The sequence below is a fragment of the Gobius niger genome (assembly GCF_951799975.1).
Source record: "Gobius niger genome assembly, chromosome: 10".
NCBI classification, from domain to species: Eukaryota; Metazoa; Chordata; class Actinopteri; order Gobiiformes; family Gobiidae; genus Gobius; species Gobius niger.
The window spans coordinates 26,821,018-26,835,161 of NC_136861.1; the positions used below are offsets into that span (position 1 = coordinate 26,821,018).

The 14,144-nt window shown below is 41.5% G+C and overlaps 2 protein-coding genes across 3 annotated transcripts; one reads left to right on the plus strand and one right to left on the minus strand.

Moving 5' to 3' along the window:
* Nucleotides 1-1,593: 1,593 nt before the first annotated feature.
* gsg1 (germ cell associated 1) lies at nucleotides 1,594-5,526 on the plus strand (the record flags this gene model as incomplete). The annotated part of the gene is made up of 6 exons (XM_079565255.1): nucleotides 1,594-1,675; nucleotides 2,208-2,504; nucleotides 3,875-3,922; nucleotides 3,985-4,149; nucleotides 4,239-4,350; nucleotides 5,046-5,526. The coding sequence occupies exons 2-6, from the start codon at nucleotides 2,210-2,212 to the stop codon at nucleotides 5,524-5,526; spliced, it is 1,101 nt and encodes a 366-aa protein (XP_079421381.1). The 5' UTR covers nucleotides 1,594-1,675; nucleotides 2,208-2,209.
* Nucleotides 5,527-6,159: 633 nt separating this feature from the next.
* LOC306969251 (epithelial membrane protein 1) lies at nucleotides 6,160-9,568 on the minus strand. 2 transcript variants are annotated; one of them, XM_079564852.1, is made up of 5 exons: nucleotides 9,460-9,568; nucleotides 7,965-8,055; nucleotides 7,385-7,493; nucleotides 6,466-6,606; nucleotides 6,160-6,389 (listed from the first exon to the last, which is right to left on the minus strand). In XM_079564852.1, the coding sequence occupies exons 2-5, from the start codon at nucleotides 8,040-8,042 to the stop codon at nucleotides 6,229-6,231; spliced, it is 489 nt and encodes a 162-aa protein (XP_079420978.1). In that variant the 5' UTR covers nucleotides 8,043-8,055; nucleotides 9,460-9,568; the 3' UTR covers nucleotides 6,160-6,228. The 2 variants fall into 2 exon arrangements, with proteins under 2 accessions (XP_079420978.1, XP_079420979.1); XM_079564853.1 differs by having other exon boundaries at nucleotides 7,965-8,052; nucleotides 9,460-9,567.
* Between the last annotated feature and the right edge of the window lie 4,576 nt (nucleotides 9,569-14,144).

The window sequence follows — 14,144 nt, forward strand, 5'->3', positions numbered from 1 at the left end:
AGACAGAGAACAGAGACAGAATTAGAAACACAAGCCAAAATGTGACTATTTTACTTTTACTCCAAATCCAATCTCGGCTCGTTATTCCATGTTTTCTGTAGATTGTGTAAACCTTTGCAGTGAGTTTGTAGTTGAGTTTGTTGAATCTCAAATATTTTTCCGGACTATAAGTCGCATCAGCCCAAAAATGCATAGGCTAGTGAAGAAGAAAAAAACATACAGAAGCCGCTCCGGAGTATAAGTCGCACCAGCCTTGGCAACTACCTATCTGGACATGGAGACGTAACTGCACCGTTGACAAGCCTCTCCCGGCAGCACGTTGTTCAAACTCCCATTTGCAAACTCGTTCCTCTAACTGTGGCCATCTAGCTTTTAGCCCGCGATTAGCTTTTTATTGTTTTCTTCATTGCAGTTAAAGTAACCTCCGCTTTTCGCCAGTCCCTCACAAGTTTCTCGCTCACTCCGCACTTTTTTTCTGCTGCTCGATTACTGTTTTTTTTTTGGGGGGGGGTCAGTGGTAAAAGAGTAGCAGATACTGGTACACAAGCCTAGAGCGCCCTCTAGCGGCTGTCAGTGTGAAAATAACAAACATGGGAAATTATATATTTTGATGTATCAGTCGCACCTCCAGCCATACTATGAAAAAAAGGTGCGACTTATAGTCCGGAAAATACGGTAATACTTTTAAAAATGGAGCAACCGAATGGTGAGAATAAAAAGGAACTTAAAACCATGAGCCTGTTCCCACACATATTCATCCGTGTACTGGTTCCACATTCACTATTAAGTTGTGATTGGTAAGTTACCGATGCATTTTGTGCTCAGTGGTCCCATAATTTTTGATCATAGTATCATTTGGACAAGGTTGTATAAAATGTATGAGCTTTGTGCTCTTCACCTGTGTTCCCCTTGGTATGGTCGCCATCTAGGCAACCCTGAGTTTCACCCCTGGTCCGGACAATAGATTGTAAATGAGGTGACACTAGTTTAGAGTAAAAATCAACGGGCAGAACTCCTGTCAGGAGTTGGTGCATAAATTCAGCTTTCAGACCGGGTGAACGGGCGAACATAGCTGAAGAAGCCTCTTGAATGTAATAGTCTAAGAGCTTTCAAAACAGCTATTTCTGACTCAGCTTGCTTTCTTTTGGCTGGTTACTTTCTGGTTGTCCTCCTATGTAGCTGCAGTGTGTCTTTTCCATTGAGAGGCACTTGACAAAGATCAATTCCTATCATTCTTTAAAAGAAAATAAAATGCTTCTTATGTTTCCAAATAGTACTGTCAAAGCATTTTTTCCCCCCAGGTATAAAAGACAAATTAAGAAATACTTACCCATTAATTGCGCTCATTCTGTTTGCCTACAAAGTAAGGGCAGTTGACATTCCCAAACTGAAACACTGCATGATTTGTGTGGATAGATTAGACACCAGTGGGAGTGAGGGGGGCAAAGATGAGTGGAGTAAAGTCAAATGAAATTGAAAACAGATGGAAGTGACTTGTTTTGGATTTATCGCTGGATTAAAGCGACTGTAAATGTGTGTGTGTGCGCCGCATCATAAAGACTGACGGCCAGTAGCAGAGGTCACTGTGACAGCCTCAGTCCTGTCCTGATGTGGCGGAGCAGCAGCACCTCCGCTCTGACATGAGGAGAGCGTAAAGTGGGCCACGCTGAATGAGGTGAGTGCTTCTTATTTCTTGCTTTGATTGAACACACCTTTTGACGTCAAGTGCGGAGTCTGACTGCACTGAGCGCGCGTCTCCTGGAGAGCTTCCATGGCGACTTATTTTGTTCCTGATTTAGCAGCACTGCCGTGTCTCTCTAATTACCCACAGAGTGATGATTTTCTGTCACTCCGCTCAGTCTCTGAAGCTGATTAGTCATGTAAAACCACTGGCTTCTGCACTTTATTCGTTTTTTCTTAAACACCTCGCTAATCAGTGGAGGCAGTCAGGCAGAAACACTTTGCCTTGGAAACGGGTTACCATTATTGGGTTTTTTTTAGGCACAAGAGTTAAGGTGTGCAGAAAGGGTGGAATGGCAGACTCTTCTGAAATAAACTTTTTGGTCTTTAATTGTAAATCTGAAATCTGTAAATTTGGGTAATCATATTTACAGTTGTTGGTATTTTTGTAAACTCTCAGGTTGTGTGTGTATCAGCACAGAAAGATTGAACGTGCCTATTATGAGTAAGTGTGTGTGACTTTTCAGGCATGGCGTTCCTACAGCAGATGCGATCCCCTCGTCTGTCCTTCCTGCAGACCCTGGTCTCGTTGTTCCTGGGTACGATGGCCTTGCTCTCCTCTTACTGGTGCGTGGGCAAGCAGAAGGTACCCAAGCCCCTCTGCACTCCCACCAAGCACAGCAACTGCATCCCTGTGCCCGGCGTGTCCAACACCTCCAGCATCCAGTTCTCCTGGGAGACGGGAGATGATCGTTTTGTTTTCCCTGTGTTCCACACCGGCCTCTTCATCACCTGCGAGGAGAACATCTACTCGGATGAGTGGGGTGAGCTGCTTACGACATGAGATGTTCTTGGAGGGATTTCAGATTATTCTTTTTTTGTCCTATATGGACAAATTCAAAAGGATTACTTACAGATAGCATTACCGTATTAACTACCTCAGATTATATTGTGCCACAGTTACCTCCATCTATTTCAAAACTGGGTCAAAGTCTCATTCACTTGTGTACATAGTTGCATATTGTTTTGCTGATTTTGTTTTACTCTGAAACATAGCAGATCAGAATTTACATGTGAAAATAACACATTTTACACATATGTGTGTAAAGCAAAGTAAGCATTGGTGTGTGTTTTGTACTATGCAAAGTTACTCCTGAGTACATATGATGTTTTATCCCTGGGTGAGACTCTAGACCTTTACTTCAGTCTTGTTGCAACAGGATGAGCATCTGGCATTTATCTGGCAACCACTGACAAAACAGTGAATAGCCAAATGGGGGAAAACGTTGCCCAAAGTGGTACCTGAATGTACCTAAATTTCAAAGTATATTAAAAGCTTGTTGTATATTAAAAGCACATGATTTATACTTGATATATACTATGGCTTTGAGAAAAGTCAGAGGCTCCATCTAGCAGTAATAGATAAAAAGATAAAGTGCAACTTTAGGATATCTTTTAACATTGTAAACAGGATGATGCTTACCAGAAGTAATCATGTTTGCACACTGCACACAGTGTCGGTGACGGTAAGGGATTTCATTTACCACCTTGAGTCATGTGACCAGTTTTCCCAAGGTGACATGAGGATCTGCTGTTTGAGGAAGTGGACGGAGAAGTAGGTCATAGTGCCTTAAGCTCCAGGTGTTTTAATATGTGTGAATGGGACGGGTTTCTGTGTGCGCCGCAAAGAGGATTTTCCTCACTGTGTACGGCCACAGAGATTTAGATTTTAGACAGCATGACTCAATTATGGATTAGAAAGGCAGGGAGAGAAAGGTTAATAGGATTCACAAACACGCTCTCACGTCTCATTTTCAATGATTTGAGAATGATTGTATTATATAATTAGAATGATTTTAGGCATTCTGATGTTTGGAATAAATGGCTGGTTGAACCAGCTTTATAATCTGTTATTTTAGTTTTTGACCTTTGAATTCTGGGCATTTTCTCAACTGTAATTAAAGGCATGTTTGGAAAACAAAATACTTCATTGCTGTAGCAGTCGGCGAGAAACTAGGAAATTTTAAAAATAGTAACAGCAGAACTACAATTCTCATAAGCTTAAAGGTCACATGATTAAACATAGCAACCTTTAAAGCACTTACAAATGTGAAGAAAGACGGAGCAGACAATCAAGTTTTTTTCTTTTCTTTCTTTTTCAGTTTTCATAAATGCTTCCTTTTTTTTATTCCAGAAGAGAAGTGCAGAGGATTGTATGCCTTGACACCTGACTCTGAAAAAGGTAATTGTTATAAGTTGTGGCGCCTCTGACTGCTCTGTACAAACATGTGATGTGTTCCTCAGCCATGATGTGGCTGTACTTGACCTTGGAGCTGATGTACATCGGCCTGCTGCTGGTCAGCTGCGTGCTGCTGTCTGCGCAGCTGTGCATAGGCGCCTTTTACCCCTCAACACAGCGCTGGGGCCAGCTGCTCAACGCCTTCGCTGCTGTTTTCACTGTCCTCGGAGGTGCGACCTAAGTTCACTCTAAGGTGCTATCCCTCAACTCTGTGTTGGAAACTTTCCCGGAAATGTTTCTGTGTGTTGGCTGATCTCAGGTCTGCTGGGCATGGTGGGCCACATGATGTTCATGCAGGTCTTTCAGACCACAGCTTCGATGGGACCAGAGGACTTCAAACCTCACAGCTACGGCTACTCTTGGGCGTTCTAGTAAGTTCTTTTATACACAATGGGGTCATTTACCAAAACATGTGAAAAAGTGGATTGACAGGAGAGTCATTTGAACATTTTTTAATCACACAGCATTCTTTCATTTGCACTGTAACAACTGTAACAAATGGTAAACTAGGTGCAACATGCCCACAAATAGCTATAAGTTATTTCCCAGCTTGCACTCGCTATTTAGCCTTGATAAATTAAATATATAGAAATATACAATTGGATTGTAATACTGTGTCTCATGTTGCACCAGGTGGAGCGGCACGGTTCTAGAAAAAAAAATCATCACAATTATTTGTCAACAAAAAAGGATATTTGTTTTTTTAAATAAATGATAAATATATTCTTTGGACTGGTAAAGTTAAAGTATATGGTCACTTTTGTAAACAAATGCAATGTCTTGTAATTGAACTAAAACATGAACTACTATAGAACCTGAGTGCTCGCTTTGAGATGGGCGGAGCCTGTGTAGGCGTAGATTAAACACATTGAGAAGTTAGTGTTGGTAACCTTTTTGTTCTCGATGATGTCATTATAGCAGTAAATGTGATTGAATCTTGATTAATTGCACATTGCAGTTGATCTTGGTGCTGAACTCTCTTTTGTGGTTTTCTACATTATTGATGTATATTTTCTGACTCTTGCCTCGGCCTGTCCCTCCCGCCCCTGTGCTGTGCGCCCCTCAGCGTGGCGTGGCTTGCCTTCACCGTGTGCATGTCAGCCGGCGTGTCCACACTCAACAACTACACCAAGAAGGTCCTCATGGTGGGGCCCCGGCACATGTCCAGCCTTAACGCCTGCAGTTTCAACTTTGTGGGCCTTCCACCTCCCGCCCCTTATTACACCCCCCCATCTGTGACCCTGGCCTGTCCAACGTCTCCCCAGCGCCTGTCTCACCTGTCCCCTTACTACGAGCCCCCCGCCCCTGCACCACCCTCCTCCTCCCCCCCTGCTCGGCACGGGCCTTCGGCTCACCTGCACCACTCGTTATCCTTTCCCCCTCCACCAGCCCAGCACGCACCCGCATCCCCTTTTCACCGCCTGTCTCTGCCCTCCCCATGCCCCTCGCCCGCCCTCTCCGTTTCTTTGCACGTGCCCCATTTAGGGCAACGGCGCATAAGTGAAGTGTCCAGATATGAGGAAGAGGATGTTTATAGCCCACTTTAATCTGCAGTAAGACTGGCAGTTTTATTAAAAAACGGTTTGGATTTCTCTGTTACTGTCAATGACCAGCCGTCCTATATGGCACAAGACAGTTAATGCTCACCATCAAGTTCAAGTTAAAGTCTTCAAGTCTTTTATAATGTACGCTTTGTTCATGTATTTAACAAGTTTGGGTCCGAAAAGTGTTGATTAGTTGTGAATCAATGTTTAACATCATTAAAAATTTATTGTCATCTAGAAAGAGAAATTACAGAAGGACAAGAAACATTTTATATACATAATAATGATGAACAGTCTGAACATAATGAACAGTCTAAATGACATTGGTGAAACATGAAGTAAAATATACAAAGATGTGTATGCACTAAATGGCTTTAATTTCAATATTAGACTTTATTTTGCATTTGTGCAAAGCCACTTTCAAAGTAGACCCTTTTCTGTCTACTTTTCATAATTACTTGAGATACTGTGAATTTAATTTAATCTGTGATGTTTTTTTCTTTTATTTTTTACTAATTAAATTAAAAGAATCTTCATGTAGAGAAACGTTTTACAATCGCAAATCTAAAATACCACAGATGTGTTGTATGCATTTCTTAATTTGTTGTAGGCAACAAAAGTGACTTTTGTTTAAAAAAAAAATCTCTAGTTCAGCAGTGAATTCATTTCCAGTCATTTTCGGCCGGTTGTTGGCATCATAGTAGATCATCCCGTCTTTTTACGTAGCACAAAGTAAGTGACGGAGGAGATGAACGTCAGGCCAAAGGCGATCCAGGCCAGGATGAAGGAGTGCCCATAATTGCCGTTCTCTTCATCGAGGTGGAAGCGGTCTGTGTAGATGGAAGCTGCGATCATGATGCATAGGCCTGCGACGAGAATCCAAAAGTCACATCATTGTCAACAGAACAAATCTAGCTTTGGCCAAATAACACTGTCACTTACATGCGAGGAACTGGAAGACGCCAGAAATGGTGAACCTGTTGCCCTTGGTCAAAGTGAAGAGCTGAGCGACGAACACAAAGATGCCGATGATGGAGAATATACACGCGAGCACAGAACTGGCCTGCACTGCCTGGAGGTAGTCTGCAGGGGGAGCCAGAGAGAGACGTGTCAAAGTTTATAAAGGGCATCATAAGTTTTCAAACGCCCAGGAAGCACTTATAGAACTCCAGACGTCAGCTGTAAGTCAGGTATGTGAAGTGTTGAAATGTGAATTGTCAAAACTGCTCGCGTTGTTCATTTAAAGATTGCTCTGGCGATGCATTCCTCAGGTTTGTTATGCTGCTTTATGTGTTTTTGCTGACAGCTTTAGGGGAACACTAATCTGAATCATTTGTGGAATTTACACACAACAAGGTCTCTTTGCATAGCAGGCGCTGCAGCGGGACTCAGATGTGTTTGTTTTTATAAACATTGAAAGAAATATAAAATGTGTTACCACAAACAATCACAACTGTTGTGTCAGATAATCCTGCCATTCTCACCTTAAGAAAACCGGTATTCATTTATTATTTTGTCTGAATGGTTTTAACTTAAATGTAAGGTAGTATAAGGAGCATTAATGTGGCTACATTGTACTCATTTTTGTTCTCATATTTTTAGTTGTACGAGTGCATATATGGGTGCATGCAACAAACAATGATTTCCCCTTTTATCTATATATATATGGAATATTTGTTCAATATTCCAGACAGGAGAGCATGAAAAAGGGGGAAAAGCCGGATTAGACATTCAGCAAACTGTTGAGGCGAAGACTTGAACCCACAATGCTAAGGAAGGCTCTATGGCATAATCCAATGGCCACACCCAGACCTTTAATCAAAAAGTGAGCCTTGCTGTTATGCGTTTCTCGTACACTTACCTGTTGGATAGTGTGAGCCTTCAGGCAGAACTGTTAAGTTCCACAACCCATTGCTTAATACCCAGCGTCCCCAGATATCCGTGGAGATGGTATCAGTCACCCACCAGGCCTGGGGGGGGGAGAAATGGATGCAATTATGACACAATTTTAACTTCCATCACTCTATAGTTTCAGATGTATGTCTGGTGACTAGTATGAATGTTATGTCCAGGTATAGATGAAAACATGTCCCCCAGGAATGTGAATTATTTTTCTTTTAGGCTTAAGCTGAATTTTTGACTGTAATTTCCACACTCCAGTACTGACAACAAGCCTGCTGTCAACCAGAAATGTCAGCTATTCGGCCCTGGAGAGTAGAACAAGCACCAAATGGGATGGAATGAGGCTTTGAGTGATGATGACAGAGAGGTGAGCCGTCTCTCCTTCACCACTGTGGGCACTCTGCTGTCCATCAAAGAGGAATGACTCTCCTTTGTTGTCATTTTAACAGCGAAATAGAGGTGAAGCAGTGGATTAGCTGTGGCTGTTACATTGAGATTTGAGTGAGGGGTTTCCATAGAAATGTTTCAGGTTTCCTTACATTGTCAATGGTAGCCACCAGGAGCAGGATGATGGCAATGATGTGGAGGACGAAGATGGCAGCGAGAAGAATCAGCATGTTGGCTTAGCTGCTGAGTGAGAGAGAAGAAAAGACACAAAACGAGTCAAACCACTTTGCACTTTGCTGTTGCAAATGTCTGCAAGGCCAACCGCTAATATTAGCAAGTACACATTGAGAGCACATTGTGATGAGGAGAAAAACAAGCATGCCCTCCAACAAAAAGCTCCACACCTCGCGTCTGTGTACAGAGCAGAAGCCGTGTGTGACGCATTTTAAAAAACACTTTGAATGGGAGTTTGAAAAAACACAAAACTGGCATCTATTCAGGGCGTGGCTGCCCAACTTCTAATTACTGACTTCTAACACGCATTCTCACCCCTAAAGTCTGCCAACGGGATGCAGTCTGTTTCTCAAATCATGTCTTTATCACTGCACTAAAGGCTCACATTTTGCACTCTGACCCAAAGTCTGACCAGTTGGAGCACGAGGAGTTACTCAGAGGGAAGTTCATACAATGCAGATGAGTTTGGACATGTCTTTTGAGCTTTCAAAATATACGCCACTCCTTGAAATAACTGTCAGGAATACCTGGCTCAGTGGCCCACACCCCGTCCCACCATTGTCAGGTAACTTCACACTCGTGTGGACATCATTTGCTGAACTTAGTTATAACCATTCAAATTATAGAATGGTTTGTCTTAAATGCAAGATCCAGGGATAGGTTCGACTTGCATATGCTCATATTTTCTTTCAGATTCTTGTTTTGATCATTTTTGTACATATGTTATCAGAAAAAAAGCTATTTTGATATTGTTATGCTGACTCCAAGAACAAAAATGTATGGCTTGCATCTCCATTCTGGAGGTGACCATGTGCGTGAGTGTGAGCCCTGGCACATCTGGAATGTACTGCCGCTCAGACGTGCTAAAAGGAGTGGTCAGGGCTGGGTCCATGCTTACTGTTTATTCCCATGCAACCAAAGACATACACAGCTTGACATCATCAAAGCACTGTAACAAACTCTAGCCTTCTTAGATCTCCCAACTTGTTGAGATTAGATTTAGACACATATTTCAAACATTTATAGTCTACGTAGTACTGATTCTGTCCACAATCGTGTCCTTGTTGTGAAATTTTCCCTTTGTTCAGCACAGAAATGGCTCCAGTTTGGCCTGCTCTGCAGTATAAATGTTTGGTATACATGGTAGCAATCCAAGGAGCACACATGGAGGTAATCATGTGGCTTTTGCAAATGGAAAATAAACACAACTCCCAAGGCAGCCTAACTTTAGCCAACAAAAATACACCACCAATAAAAGTTACTTGTGAGTGCTTTTCCTGGTTTCACTGCAGACACAGCTATAAAAGAAGTCTGAATTTTGACTTTATAGTGAAGAAAGCTGAGGTACATCTAAACAAATCCTCAAAGCATGAAGTAGATTATGTTTTAGTAAGAGTAAAGAGAAATACTCACGTGTTTGCTGGGTGGCTATGTCTGACTCCTCGGGTCTAAATCCCTCTGCTACTCACTGACACTAACTTTGGAGCCTAAATGCACTGAAGTAGTTACCCATACACCCACTTTTGCCCTGCCCTATTTGAAGTACACACCCCTCAGTGACACTTGCTCCAACACATAACCCCCGTCCACCCACTGTCATCTTCCCTCTCCTCAGACTCCTCCCCTTACGCTTCTCTTTGCGGCTCGCACGTGGTAAAGTTACTTGGGAAATGCACTCATGTCTTTGTCATTTGGCTTTTTTTTTTTTTCCTGCTTGGATGGCTGGCTCACTTTTGTTTGGTGAAGGGAGGGGAACAAAGGGGCGGGGGGGACTCCCAAACTCGGGACACTCACTGTGTACTGCCGTTGTCGTGGTGACAGACTGCAGCCGAGTGTAATCATACAATCACTGTGTGCATGTAAACAGTGGCAGCACAACACGGCAGCGTAATGCGGTTTCCCCTCCAGTCGACGACACCCTCGTAAACGTCTGTTCCTGTTGCTGAGGGAAGAAGGAATGCTGTAGGTTGCCATGGTGAAGGAGGCGGGGGGGTTACAGGAGCGCAAGTCAAAGCTTAAACGGGAGGAGGAATTGAAGCAAAAGGAGAGAGATAGACAGGAAAGAGTTCTCAAATTGTTAGTTATTGTCCAGTGTCAAAGGGTCATGGCTTATGGCCCAAAAGGTCACTGTGGTGCTAATAAATTGGTGAGCTTTACAGCCTTTGCGGATCTGTTTTATGTTTTGCTAGACGCTTGATTGAGATGATTAACAAGTGTTTTTTGGATAAATTATGGCAAGCTGTAACAGTAATCCGACAAAATGTTCTGCATTACTTAAATGACTTAAACGAAACATATTACTGTCATGTAATATGGCATACAAACAATATCATCATTTCATTCACTGCAATCTTCATTTGTCCAGTAACAAAGTATATCCAAATCATATGGAAAAGTTCTGCTAAATTTTAATTGGTTTTAAATTGTCCACTTGATGTAGTCAGACAAAATCTATTGAAACTTATCAGTCTCTTGTTCTTGAAATGGCTCATTTTTTCAACATATGTGGAATTAGTTTCACAGAAATAGAATTGGAATTAAAAGAATGTGGTGAAATTCCAGTGATCACAAACTGAAGTGAAATAAAAGAGAACAGTCCAAAAGTAAAAAAAAAAAAAAATGTAAGCGATGCTCCTTGTTGTGTGTCAGAACAAGACAGTTATTTTTGAAGCATATTTAAGATAACATCAGAGAACCACAGATACATTACATAAAAAGTGGTACGAATTGTAATTTCTATCAGAATACAAATTACATTTAAACATTAAGTAGCCTACAGCATGCCTAATAAATACAACTGCACACAAGTCAACTGATTTACTGCAGCCACCCGAAGGGAAAATTGTAAAAGTAATTTAAAAATCGTATATCACCGACTCTATTAATCATCTTTAAAAGTATAGTAGGACTTCTTGTTTCATTGTATGGTTCTGAAATTAATGTTTGTAGGGATAGGCACGCACTTAAATGAATGTTGCAATGATAATTAAAACCTATGGGTTTAGACAGCTGCATATCGTGCAAAAAGCATGTAAGCCAAAAAAGAAAAACTGTCAATATTTGATTTTCTATTTCAGTCTGAATATCTTTTTACACGCTCCTAAGGGGTGAGTGTTCTGATGGACGTTCTGTTTTGCTATTTTCAAAACACACATGACACACAGTTCAGCTTAAATCCTCTTTGCGGTGTGGAATGAGACGCTGAGGTCAGTCGGTTTAGAAAAGGCTCTGATCTCTGCATCACCTTGACAAACAAGTGTTAGTCAAAGGCTGCCGTGGCATATATTACCTGGTCAGTGACATGCGGAGCTCCTATTGCCTCGGGTTTGAGCAGGCTGGATAATAACAGGCTGCAGCACAGGTGAATCACAGTAACGGTCATTCTATAGCCGCGCACAGGGCCACCTGAGTAGCTACATTCTCCTGGGTTACACTTGCATAAGCATACTGTTGTGTGTCGGAGTTTATACCTAGTTTTTAGTGAATAGAGTGGGAGGCTCTTAGATTGTTTCCTTCATACAAAATAAAAACTGCAGTGACCTACATTTACATTGAGAATACTTTACTAATTATATGACTAAGTCAGAGAACACCCTGTACAGTTGCTCTGGTAAATCTGCCATGGTAACACACATTTCTATTTTGTTTGACAAAGCTTTCATGGTGAAAGGGGAAATGTCCACTTCTCTAAACAACCACTACAAACGATTGATGAGTTAAATAACAGTTCTCAATGAACGACTGAACACAAACATACTGTGTCCAAGTCAGGGAACAATGACCTACATTTAATAAATATATTTGACAGTGCCTTTTTGAAAGGCGGAACGTCCACTACTGTGAATTACCAGCCCTAAACTGATTTCCATGACAACCAAAGAGTTAAATAGGGCCAGGGTCATTGTTGTTTGTTTGTTTTTTGAAGATGATGAATAAGGAATAGTTTATTGGTGCAACATTGAATCACAAACTCATCATTATCAAAGTGTACAAAAGCAATCGGCTAACGCAGTGATTTTTGCTTTCATGCAGGTATGTTGTGACCAAAGGCAAGAGGCATTAAAGAATACAGTCATACATGGTTAAGTACAAGTGAGATAAAATCTGAAGTTGATGTGAGGCGTTAAAAAGCCGCAAGAACAACCAACGTGAGGAGAACGACGGTGACAGACTAGAATGCAGTTGGACCAGATTCGGCTGGGCGTGCGGGCCCCACCTGGAGCTTGAGGTAAGCTCGATTTGTAATGTACCATTTGAGACTGATCCGGGCACTCCTTCAAAACTAATCCACACCGTGTATCTGCAGCAAGTGTGAGTAGTGTGGAATACAGAGGGAGAGCATAAACACAGATTAGAGAGCATGTTTCTGAAAAAATTCTCATATATTTTGCCGTACAACTTCATGACAAGCTGCTGTAAAAGTTCTGTAATATTCATACATTTGTCTTGGTCTTTAGGGTGTTCCCTGTTTTGTTAGGAGTCAGCTGCAGTGAACCAGTCATATAGAGATGTGGTTATAATGCCCAGCATGTCACAACCACATTATTTATACACTGTTTAGACAGAATTACAATTCCAGTTTACTTTAGACTTTATTTAGACCCAGTTTAGTCCTGATTTGGTCATGGTCTATACTTCATAGTACTTTGAAATGTCAATGTTTTATGCTTGTTGCTTGGTGTTAAGTGAAAATGACTGGCTTAGACCATATCTACAAAATAACAAGTCTCAGCAACACTATATAATATAACTGTAATAGTTATGGAGGTTGTTGTGCCTGAAGGCAAGTTCGTTAATATAAACACAATTCTTTGGCAGCCAGCTGAATGTCAGTGCCCTGGGAACATTATAGGACCAATCAGTTCTATGTAGGCTTAAAGGACCTATAACTGATTTTACTTCTAGAAATGGAATGAACTTTGCAGGCGCATTTTTGTGAATGTGATCCTTAAAAGTGACCCTGCAAGGGGAGGAATGTGCCTATAAACTGGTCCCTGTAAAGAATTTGGATGCAACAAATACATTAGGAAAGTTACGAATGACTTTGGATCACAGCTAGCATTTTAATTTAGTGGCCTCCCCTTTCATTGTTTGCCATAAAAAAAAATCAGGTATAGGACCTTTAAGTCAACCTTGACGTTAATAGAGCTAACTATAACATCCACATGCTATTATTATTTGAAAGTTATACAACTATACAGTATATCCAAAACAATTTCTCACAATCTTGAATCTCCATCAGTTCTGCTAATGCTAGTTCCCTCATCAAAATAAATGGAAAGACCACAACTCTCCTCCCATACTCGGGGCTAATAGCTAAAAACATGCATTCTTTCCTATCCATGACTAATGTAGATTAGTCATTTTGTGATTTTTACCACACTGTCTGCCTCGGATTTAGTGGGAGGCTGGGCTGAAAATGTTTCCTTTTTTTTTTTTTTTTCAACCAAATCCAAACATCAGCCATCAAATCACATGTCTGCAAAGTACGGGAGAAGACCAATGGGGAAGCTCTCTCAACAAGCAGCCCTTTGTTGTGCTGCCTTTCTGATCTGAACTTGAAAAACCAGAGTCATAAAAGAACAGGAACACTTGAGATATTGTCTGAGGCCAAACTTGTAAACTGTAAAAAACTTGGGTAGTTTTGGAAGGTCCTTTTGCTATTAGTGGTCAGTTTGGCATTATTAAAATACAACAGACTGATCTTTTAATTTGCAGTGCTTTCAAATTGCAAGTGCTTTTCAAAATCACAGCTTATTATTCACGCATTAGTTGTACAGACGCACAAAAATGAGCATCCGCCGTGTAGAAATCCCTTAATTGGGGTGTTTGCAAGGAACTGTTTCGACACCAAAACCAGCCGTGCAGTGCCTACATACCAGGCAAGTGAGCCCGACCGCAAGCTAAGTTGCTCTTGCTTCATACAATGCCACAGCTCTCCCAGTGCGGTCAACTGTCTAACTATTGTCAAGGCCTCCACGTCTTACACAACCTCGCACCCTGCCCTGGTGATTTGAGATTCCCACTCAAAAATAAAAACAGGCCTGGAGTGTGTGTTCTTTATTTGCAGGTGCTGTTGGGAGGTTTGGTTGGAGGAT

Coding starts and splice junctions, on each gene's coding strand:
- LOC306969251 (XM_079564852.1), bottom strand. CDS start 8,042: ATGCTGATTCTTCTCGCTGCCATCTTCGTCCTCCACATCATTGCCATC. Junction 7,494..7,964: donor TGGTGGCTACCATTGACAAT/GTAAGGAAACCT, acceptor TCCCCCCCCCAG/GCCTGGTGGGTGACTGATAC. Junction 6,607..7,384: donor AGGCTCACACTATCCAACAG/GTAAGTGTACGA, acceptor CTCCCCCTGCAG/ACTACCTCCAGGCAGTGCAG.